Here is an 11,776-nt window from a genome sequence, read left to right as displayed (position 1 = left end):
TTTAGCGTCTTTGGGGTGATATAATTTGTTTTCCCTGTATTGAGTCGGTTAGTACAACGGAGTAGACAGAAGCAAAGGAGAGGGTTAGGATTAGAGAAGAGAGTTAATAGACGTAAATCTGTTTAAATAGTTTTGGTGCAACTGCAGGGGAGACGACGATGCCGACGACGCCGTCGGATGATGGGCGTAAAGAGCAGGGCAACGAATTGCTGCGATCGTTAGTAAAATCGTAGTCGGCGTTGAAAATTCGCTATTCGCGTCGTCGCAGAATGCTCAACGTTCTCATAGAAGGAGGAAAGAGAAAAGCACATGCCTTTTGCCTGCAACGAAAGCTAACATGTATTCACCACGGCCTAAACATCATTCGGAATACCATCGTTTTAGTAATTCTTAGCGGCGTCGACGTCGAGATCCGAAATCTAAATATAAGCGTCGTGGCGACTCGACGAACATCTATGTATTAATAGCATTTTGAACGTGAATCTCGGCGAGTTTTGTGTATCTCTTTCCTTCGGTCAATGACGATTACAGTTGTTCGAAATTTTCAAATTTTGAGGTTTGTGAATAATGATTTGCTAATCGTCGTTGTACCAAGTGAAAGAGAAAACCGGATTTAGTTGACTGTTTTTAATAGTGATTGTGCGTTAGAGTGGACTGTACAATTTCAGCCTCTAATGATGGAAAAACTCTCGCAATCGCCCGCAATTCGGTGACGGTGACGTAATTGTGAGGAATGTTCATCCCTGACACGCTGCGCAGCTGCATGGTGGAACCTGATGTATCCTCATATCTGCAGACCCCGTCCACGGGACAGGTGCCTACCCGCTGCTATCCTCCCCTCTCCCCCACGCCGCAATCCGCGATGCGTGATATGTAATTAACCTGATTAACATGAGTGTTATTATGTTCCGTATACTGTTCAGTGTCTGGCTCAGTCGGTTTTCTCACAACTGCATGGTCTCTTTCACTAAGGATTGATTAATTTTTCTCTCAAAGTTACGCTCAATCACTCCTAACTTCTTTAGCCTTAATAATTTCTCAATTCCTCATTAATAACTACCTACTAGATACTAATTTTTGTAACATCATCCTTAACCCACCTTGGCTTTAATTAAACTCATACAAAAACTCGAAAGAATGCTTTCTAACACAAATAAAAATAAAACTGTTTTACTAAATCCAACTGCGATAAACAACAAAAGTATTTTATTTTTTAAATAGTTCAAAACTTCATTAATTTGGTTATGGTTATATATATTAAAAAAATGAAAAAAAAAAGATTATATTTATAATGAAATCATAGATAGTTTGCATAATTTTCTCTTAAGTTATTTCATTAGTTTTATTAAAAAAATATCATTTATTGTCATTTTGAAATATTTCCATTTTTAAAAAACGTTCACTCATACATGCTTCTTCGTTTATAGATGAGACATTTCGTGGGTTTAAAAGATCTTGCACAGTTGTCTACATCGTTTTGTCGTTCCAATCGCTATTGGCATTTGAGTTTATCGTCTATTCTATTATTTAATTTCTTTTTAGATCTCGGCGATTTAAAATTATATTTCTTCCCTCTGCTTGTGGTATTCTTGAAAACCAATCTATATCATAGAAATCATTATACATATCTCTATAACGTATCTTGTAGATCACCCTATTCCTATTGGTCATCCACCTTCTCTATTGCGTAGTCCTAAATGACCATCCCAATACATCCATTTCAACTGTCTCGAAGTTTCTACTGTTAATTTTTTGTCAATTTCACTTATTTCTATTCTCTAGATAGATAAGTTTAATTTAACATTTGTCCTATTATTTTCTTCCCACTATGCTCAGCAATAGAAGAATATAGAGAAATATTATCAAATACAGTGTATTTTAAGATGTGCATTTATAATTATTTTAAATTTGATTGATTTTTCAGGCTTGAGGCTTTCGTGACTGTGTTAGTCGAGGAATAAATAGTATGTATGCTTTGCTAAAAATTCCATATGCAATTATTACGCTGCTTCTTCATCTGCAATTTTGTTCATAGTTATCTTTTAATATTTGAGAATCCAACGTCTTAACATCTAGTCGAGGCAAATTAATATCCTAATAATAAAGCTAACATTCTAGTTTTTCATCTGGGATATGATTTAAATACGTGAATTTTAAAGTTTTATATTTATTTTTATTAATAGCGACAAAATATTTCTTTTAATAAATCTTTTTGTTGTAGCTTTAATGAATTCATGTTTGCTTTTATAGAAAATAAAACTTTCCCAGGTATTTATTATAAAAACTATAGTGATTTATCATTTACAACATTTATTATTGTTCCATAATCACTTTTTGGTGTATTTTTAAATTACACGTACAATTTTTGTAAACTTCTTGGTCTGTACGGTATAGTATCAAATTTCATGATAATTTATAGAAATGATCAAAGTTTAAAGCTTTTGGGATTTATGATGGATGTTTTAACGGTCTATTTAGATGATAATAGAGTTAACCGTAGTATGTAGCAACCGTTTTTTACAGCATCTTCACATTTCATTGCATACTATACAGAGTGTTACATGTAGACTGCACCTTAGATTTATCTCTGAATAATTCTATAACGAAGTCTGAAATCTGACAGTTTGAACTTTCACAAAACTGTAACTGATCTCTACATATAAAATATTTAGAGCTCGCTGTCTCTTCCGCTAAAACCGGAAGTAGCCAGTTGTGTTATTTATAAAAGACTGCCCTACATAATAGTATTTTTAGATTTTAAGAAAAATGTTCGCATATTTTGTATCTTCTTCTTCAAGTGCCTTATAATATCGAAGATTTGCATCAATTTCTTTCGAAGAAAAATTTTGGCTTAAACTCAAAAAGTCTGTCTTAACACTACTACAGACTAGACTAGAATTAAGTTAGTAATAACTCTAATAGTCATAACTGTATAGACGGCTTTGACAATTGAAATGTGTAGTATGAGATACTACAAAAGACTCTCATCTAGGGATTCATCAATTTTTTAGTGGAACTATTTTTAAACAAACAATCAAAACGCCAAACTTATTATTTTGCACATAACTTAAAAACTTGTCCATTTAGAGATTTGACGTCAACAGACACCTTTTTCATAAAAAAGATACACAAATTGAGATCTGCTAAATTAAAATCGGGTGACAAATAAGAAAGTTATTGCAAAATTGACAAAAAAATCGTTGATTTTGAATATTGGTAATAACCAATAATAATTATTAAATTATTTTGTGTACATAAGTGTTATTTTTTTAAACTCTTTCAATAGGTTATCAATATACGTCTTAACAAAGAAAATAAGATCCGGATTATTGAGATAAATTTAGTCAAATTATCTAGACTGGCCTTAGAAATTAGCTCATTTTTCAAAAAATCTCGAAAACAAATTTAATTTCGCAAAAACTATTTAACCGATCTGGCCTATTTTTGCACACAATTCAAACACGATAAGATCCTTAAGTTCAGATACATTTAAATAAATTTTAATAAAGAATAAAAAAGTTATTAACAATATTCAAAAACCGCGATTTTGTTTATTAACCGATTTTAATTTAGCATATCTTATTTTGTGTATTTTTTTTCCCAAAAAAAGTTGTCTGTTGACGTCAAATCTCTAAATAAGTTACAAGCAAAATAATGAGTTTGAAGTTTTGATTGTTTATTTAAGAATAGTTCCAGTAAAAAATTGATGAATCCCTAGATGAGAGTCTTTTTGTAGTATCTCATACTACACATTTCATATGTCAAACCCATCTATGCATTTCATATGTATTGTATCGAAAATTGATTATTTTAATTGGCATTTTATGAGCGATTTTCGAGATAAAAATGGAAATATAAAATATAACGTATTTTTAATTAAAATTTTGGTTCATTCCTCTTAAATATGGTAGGCAGTAACAATCTTCTTCAAGTGCCATCTCCGCGGCGGAGGTCGGCAATCATCATAGCTATTCTGACTTTTGAGACGGCTGCTCTGAATCCAGTTCATTTGATGTACATCCGTACCACTCTCTCAGGTTGCGCAGCCATGACATTCTACGCCTCCCTATGCTTCTCTTTCCTTGGATCTTTTCCTGCATAATCAGTTAGAGCAAGGTGTATTTCTCTCCACGTGTAATATGTCCGAGATATTCTAATTTTCTTGTTTTTATTGTATTTAAAATTTCCATTTCTTTGTTCATCCTTCCCAGAACCTCTTTGTTTGTGACGTGTTCTGTCCATGGTATTTTCAGAATTCTTCTGTACACCCACAGCTCGAATGATTCCAGTTTTTTCATTGATGTCGCATTCAAGGTCCAAGATTCTATTCCATAAAATAAAGTCGAAAAAACATAGCACCTCGCCAACCTAACTCTTAGTTCCAGTTTTAAATCCCTGGTACATAGCACTCTTCTTATTTTGTTGAAATTTGCTCTAGCCTTTTCTATTCTTATTTTGATCTCCTGATTGTAATCATTTGTGGAATTAATCATTGTGCCTAGGTATGCACATTTGTCCACTTGTTAGACGTTGGTTCCGTCTATTAGAAGATTCTCGTTATTTCTTTGAGTTTTCGATATTCTCATAAATTTCGTCTTCTTGACATTCATTGTTAGACCATACTCTTGTCCATACTCTGCTATTCTGGTCACCAGTCTCTGAAGATCTTCAATGTTTTCGGCTAAGATCACAGTATCGGTAGTAATAGATCACAGGCAGTAACAATGTGAGTTATTAATGTACAAGATTCTGCCTCTTTCTGTCAAAATGGCTATGCCAATTTTGCTGGCAGCCATTCAGAATAGTCCGGTTATAAAAGTGATGGTATGAATGGTCTCATATTCCCCTTTCTACGTATAACTTCAACATTAGTCGCCCATGAAATTCTTAAGATGCGCCTCTAACACCAGACGAAGGCTTCGAGCTTTCTTAAATACGCTTCAGAAAGCATTTGATCCTCAACTCGTACAATAACGTAGAAAAAATCTAATATATGAGAATGGAGAGTTCTAAGTGGTAAATAATGACACTTAAAGATAGATTTCGACTTTCTGAATGACGAATTTGGAATTCTGGGTGACTAATTCTGAATGGGAATGACCGACATTTGAGATGCGTGACATTATTGCTTTTAAACCTTTTAAATTATTAAGAAAACTACTGTGTCATCAGAATATCTAATGTTGTTTAGTTGCACTCCGTTGACTGATATTCTTCTTCTTCTTAAGATCTCATCTTTTTTCGGTTAACGATCATCATGATTATTTGAACTCTGTTCAGTCCTGCTCTAAAAAGCTGGTGAGACGAGCAATTAAACCACTCTCTGGCATTGCGCAGCCATAACATTTATCACGTTCTAACGCTACGCTTTCCTAAAATCTTTCCTTGCAAATTATTCTGCAGAAGCTGCTATGTTCTTCATCCCATTACGTGGCCAAGGTACTGTAAATTTCATTATTCAATTCTGTTTCTTTTGAAAGTCTTCACAAAACTCCTTCATTCGTAACTCTCTTCGTAAGATATTCTCAGGATTCTTCTGTAAAGCCACGTATCGAAAACTTACACTTTTCTCATCATCGCTTTAGTCAGAGTGGTTGCTTCTAGACCGTATAGAGGGATACTAAATATGTAACATCTAAGCATGCACACTTTTATGTCGACACTCAAAGTTCTATTGCAAAAAAATTGTTTCATTTTCATAAATCGTGCAATTTCAATTTTGGTTGTTAGTTCCTTTGCCAATTCATTATTCTCATTTATTAAAGTTCAAAGATATTCGTTGCTCATTCGATGTTATATATATATTGTTACCAGTTAACTCTATTTCCCGCTGGTGCTTTCATTTCAAGCCAGGATTTTCCCATTTCTTTTTCTTCGTCCAGTTGTCCTTTTCCAAGTTTTCTTAGGTCTGCTTACTTTCTGTTATCCTTGAGGATCCCTATCCAGCGTAGTTCTGGTATTGTCATGTGGGGGTCTACGAAGTGTGTAAATCAGCTATCTTTATTTTCTTCGCCTTATTTGCTTTATGGCATTTTCTTGATTGGTTTGACTCCATAAAGGACCCCGGCAAATTTCTTATATAAAATTGGTTTCAGTTAAATTGGCTGAATCTTTGCAAAAAGGTAGCTTTGGTCATGCTGAATAAAAGTTATCATTGCGCCAAGACTCAGAAATAAAGTTTTTCTGAGTTACAAAGGTTTTTGATCCTTTTTAATAATACATATTTCTAAAATATACAGAGTTTTAGTAAGTACGTGAAACTAACTACAGGGAGTGATTTTACCTAATAAATAATTATATATATATATATATATATATATATATATATAATAACATCGATATAATTATTAACTATGTCTAAAAGACATACTCAATAACTTGGATCAAATAACCTCAAGTCTAAAATTCCCCAGAGACGTTCAGTTATATTATAAAATATAATTTTGATTGTATTATAACAGTGTGTAGCCTATAACATATTTTTGTATTTTTGTAATTTATTGTAATTTAGTGTAACAATTTTACATTTGTAACCGTTTCCGTGTAAGTGGCGTTTGTTGCCGAGCACGTTAATTTTCAATAAAAAAAAATTATTAAATAATAATACATATTGAGTTGTAAGTTATAAACTATTAACATCTGTATTTCTTATAAACTCTATGTCATCTGTTGTATTTTAGAGAACTGATGAAGCTTTAGAAATATAAAGCGAAACGTCTTCGATAAACTTATGAAGAAGTTGGCTTCTTTATATATATATATATATATATATATATATATATATATATATATATATATATATATATATATATATACTTATGACCGCAAATGCTTTCTTTTCTGAGATACGGGGTGTTGAACTAACAATTTATTTATTGCCCTGAAACTGGTTGAGATATGCAAATGAAATTTGGTGAGTTTTAAGAGTTGGTTATTGCGCATTTTTGACATCCAATTAGGAATTTTATATTCATCATTGGCGCGCATACGGGTGATGGTGTTAATTTGTTAAAAAAATGGTATGCCAATGAGATTATTAAAATTAAAATTCATTTTTGAATTCTTTATTTAATTTTTGTTAAAAAATGTTTCTTCTATTTTTTACATGAAGCGCAATTTTTTTGCAAAAAAAATAAAAGATCTTAACACGTACTTTTCATTCCTTTAATAAATTCTCAAGAACTATCTAATACAATAACATTAAACCAGAACAATAACAGAAAGTACCACTAATATAACAAAGATAGAGAATTGCATGACTTTTAAGCACTGTTTTATTGGGTACGTATAGTGAGAGGAAATCGATATAAAATACCGATATTAGATACTACCTGAAGTGAGTTGCACGTATTTACTAAAACTCTGTATATTTTACAAATATGTCTTATTCAAAAAAAATGTCTGTAACTCAGAAACAATTGATTTTTGAGTCTTGGCGCATTGATAACTTTGATCAGCATGACCAAAGCTACCTATCTACAAAGTTTCAGCCAATTTAATTAAATTCACTTTTACATAAGAAAAGTGCCAGGGTCCTTTTCATTCGAGATTCGATTAGGCTAAAATATATGAAGAATTTTCTTAAAGCTCTGTAGATAAAAATTTTGTTTTTATTTATAGAGCTATACAGTAATTGGTGTACTATGGGTGCTGATTTCTTCCACATTTCATAGCCATATAGTACTACAGCTTATTAGTTCTTTCCTGCACATCACGCTTTGTACTACAAATATGGCCAATTATGCTGCCCAGATGTACAAATTCTTCCACTCTCTTAATTTCCCTGTTGTTGATCACAATAGGCTGATATCGCATTTCTTTGCTTTTGTTGATGTTATTTCTAGCCCAACCTTTAATTCTTCTTGCAATCTGTTGTAATATTTTTGGTTGCATGTCCTGTTTTGTATGTGCTAAGAGGCTTGTACCATCAGCGTAATCTAGATTTTCCAGTATGTTTGTCAATCCTCAGCAAATTCCTCTATTACAATTTACCTTTGTTAATACGGAGTCCAGTACCATGTTAAATAGTAAAGTTACATGTAACCCAGCTAGTGGGTCTGATATTATGACGTTGTGAAAGGACTTGGCTTTCTGTATTACTATAGAGTTCTTTGATGAGATTTATTATTTTTTCTAGTATTCCCATTTCCTTTAGTGCTTCCTATATGGCCATATATGTGAGCGTGTCAAGGACTCCCTTGAAGTCCAAGCACATCAAGAGTGGAGGGTTGAATTACTGTGACTGTTCCACGATTACTTTAACTGCGTTAATTTGGTCTATGCCTGATCGGTTTGGTCCGAAGCCCGCTTGTTCATTCCTTAAAATTGGTTCCATCGGTTGTTTAGGGCCTTCCATGTAGCTTAAACCTGTTTGGTATTCTGTGTTGTTAAGGGTGTTATGTTGTCCATCTGCAAACGTTATTTACACATATCATTTTCAAGTGTCTTTCTTCTATACCTAATAGTGGTTTGCTTGGTTGTTAGTCAAACATCCCACTCTTCTGTAGCTTGTTTAAATTTTGTGTGGATTCGTTTTGAACAAATCATATCTATCTTACAGTAGCTGTATTTCTGCACATTGTTCTGTTGGTCTCTTTGTCTATCCTTCTGTATGATGTTTGGCCCTGATCTTTGAACTTTCTCCATCTTTTCCTCCATCATATCTAAAATATTGGTTTGTTATCCACAACTATTTTTTCATTTTTTTTGGTTTGAGGAATTTCTCTTGTATGTCTTGTGCGATTTTATGTAACTTGTGTCTATGTGTCATCCGTAAGGTATACAAGTTCGCCTGTAAATGATATTTTACACTTTGTTTTCGTCCTTCAGTTGATTTCAGTATGTTTTATGTGTGTTAAGGCATTTTTTTATTAATCATAATGTAATCTATTTGGTTTCTCACTATATGGTTTGGAGTTCCTGAATTTTCCAGACTGACTGTTAATAATTTTGGTGTTTAAGTCACCTAATGCTTCACTTATCTTGTCTGATTTGTCGGCTATAGGGGCATATACCAGAGTAGGGTTAGTTGTACCTGGAAAAGTTACAACTCTCCGATATTGCTACAAGGTTTTTTAACATATTCTGGCAATGTATTGCAACCCTGAATAATACCTGCACAGATTATTAATTCCAAATTGCCTAGAAATAGACCACATATATTGAATAATATATTGGTGGTCCAATAAAAAATAATAAAACTAATGGCTGCTTGAGGTTTCACCGGAAGTGATAGTGAGCTGTAAAGACATGTAGATTAGGTACAATTCTATAGTAGTGGGCATTTGCAGATTTCAAATCCATACAAAAACTAATGTGCAGTCTATGCGACACTCCCTGTATATTGGCTAGAAAACTCGCGTCGGAAGTTGTAGAACTTTACGATCTAATAAAGTACCGAATTGTAGAGTGGAGTAGATAGATAAATTCAATTAAATACTCTCATTTTGACAGAGAAAATAAATATGTTTTATCGTTCTAATATACAAGGACAAATCGTACGTTAACGAAAGAAACCAAAGAAAATATATTTATTATTCACAAAATTATTTTCATCTGGATTGGAGAAAATAAATTCTAAATTTTTAAATGGTAAAAACTCAATATAAAGGCCACATTCTCTAATCGGGAATTTCTAACGAGTTTTATTTCGAAAGTAAAGTTTGAATGAAAATAAAATGAACAAAAACATTACTAAACCTGGTTGGAAGATAAAAATGAGTGCAATGATGTTAGAAAAACAACAATAATTAGAGTGCGAAAATGATCTATACCTTGATCATTTCTGGACATAACCAGAAATGATCAAAGTATAGATAATTTCGCACGAAAATATTGTTCTCCCCATCGCCTCTTTTTCATCGTGGATGTTATTATATTTTTAACGATTGTATTGCATATGCCAATATGTTTTTTATTGAAATATTACGGTAAATTAACAGTTTTAATGCGCTTTAAATAAATGCGTTAAACTGAAATAAAATATTTTAGTATTGTTTTAAATATAGATTTGTACTGGATTTCCTCAGTTTTCAACTTTCCGCATTTGTTTTGTATTTTTCGATGTGTTAAAATTTCATTAAAACATCTCTAAGCGATATTTAAGTAAATCGATTGTTGGCAGTAAGAAATACAAGATGTTAAATAACCGAACCATAACATATTTTGGTACATAAAATAATGTGCTTTTTAAACCTCATAATATGCCTGTGTAGCATAAATGTACGCATAATATTTTTCTTCAAATTATTATCACTATGTATGTCAAAAAAGATTAAAGAGACGCTAGTTTAAATATTTTAGTAATTTCTGGAATCCTCAACACAGCCATTACATTATATTACTATATTACACAGCTTTACATTAGCCACTTGGAAATTTAGAAATCTATAAAAGCTGTCAGCTGTCACATTTGCAAAAATGACAGCTGAAATTAAGAGACTTAAAAAACTTAACCTCTTATGAGTTAGTGATGTACGATATATATATGTTAAAAATCATTATCACGAAATGGTTGGACCATCGCATACTACACAAGGTCTAATACAAGGCTCACCTTTAAGCCCAATATTATTCAATATTTATCTTAAAAATATATACACAATAATGCCTGAAAATTGTGTACTTCTGTCATATGCAGATGATCTAATTATCTTAACAAAAGGTAGTAATTTTAACCATATAGCAAATCAGGTAAACTTTATCCTATATGAATTATCCAAATGGTTTGATACACATAATCTTAAACTATCCTCATCAAAATGCGAGACTTTGTGGTTTAAAATGAACCGTCCTATTAGTAATCCACCAGATATAAAAATTAATGACTATATAATCCCTAATGTTCTGTCGAAAAAATATTTAGGTATAATATTTAAGCACAATCTAAATTGGTCAGACCAAATAGATAACATGATTAATAAAGCCCAAAAGGGCATTAATATAATACGTGCTCTTTGTAGAGTATGGTGGGGATCAGACCCAAGAACACTAAAATTAATATATAATGGCTTGATACAATCACAATTAGATTATGGCGCTAGTATAATTAATAACTTCTCTCAACAAAATTTTATGAAATTAAACCGAATACAATTCCAAGCTTTGAGAACAACACATGGGATGATGAAATCTACTCCCACTAATGTCATTTTAGCAGAAAGTGCAACTATCGATCTACACCATAGATTTAAATGGATTGCCACGAAATACATAGCAAAGATTAGCACAACTCCAAATCACTCATTATTAAATATGCTTCTAGACTTAAAAAAATATCATGGTTATCAACAAGGATATTGGAAGGGAAAAAATCCAACATATTTGATTGACGCTCTAACAGAAGTTAAAAAGTTTTTACCATCAATGAACACAAGTGACATACCAGCCTGCTACTCAAATGAATATGATATCTACACTTATAATGTACCAATTATAAAAACATTATTAAAAAAAAATAGTTCCCATAACCTTTGGGAATATTACAATTTTGTAAATTCGTATTACTATAATTACATACAAATATTTACAGATGCTTCAAAAAAACAAAAAAATCAAAACCTTGAGGAAGCCAAAACGGGCATAGGAATACACATACCTAGTATAAATTATTCCTTTTCTGAAAAAATTCCTTCACTTATTAATATCTGTACAGCAGAAATAATAGCTATTCAAAAGGGTCTAATGATTTGTGAGGAAAAAAGTTTTGATAAAGCTATAATATTTACGGACTCAAAGAGCGCTATAGACAACATTAATAACAATATGATAACTGCAA

At 32.0% G+C, this 11,776-nt stretch overlaps 1 protein-coding gene across 3 annotated transcripts in view; it reads left to right on the top strand.

Moving 5' to 3' along the window:
* The first annotated feature begins 346 nt into the window (after window positions 1-346).
* Window positions 347-11,776, top strand: part of NfI (Nuclear factor I) — a 97,608-nt gene continuing 86,178 nt past the window's right edge. The window contains exon 1 of one of the 3 annotated variants that reach the window (XM_072546766.1): window positions 347-814. In XM_072546766.1, coding sequence (XP_072402867.1) covers window positions 734-814 — 81 coding nt within the window. In that variant the 5' untranslated portion in view covers window positions 347-733. Of the gene's footprint in view, window positions 874-11,776 lie in introns of all 3 variants that reach the window. The other 2 variants (XM_072546763.1, XM_072546765.1) reach the window with 2 other exon arrangements.

Source organism: Diabrotica undecimpunctata, chromosome 10, assembly GCF_040954645.1.
Source record: "Diabrotica undecimpunctata isolate CICGRU chromosome 10, icDiaUnde3, whole genome shotgun sequence".
NCBI lineage: Eukaryota > Metazoa > Arthropoda > Insecta > Coleoptera > Chrysomelidae > Diabrotica > Diabrotica undecimpunctata.
This window is presented reverse-complemented; position numbering and strand designations above follow the sequence as displayed.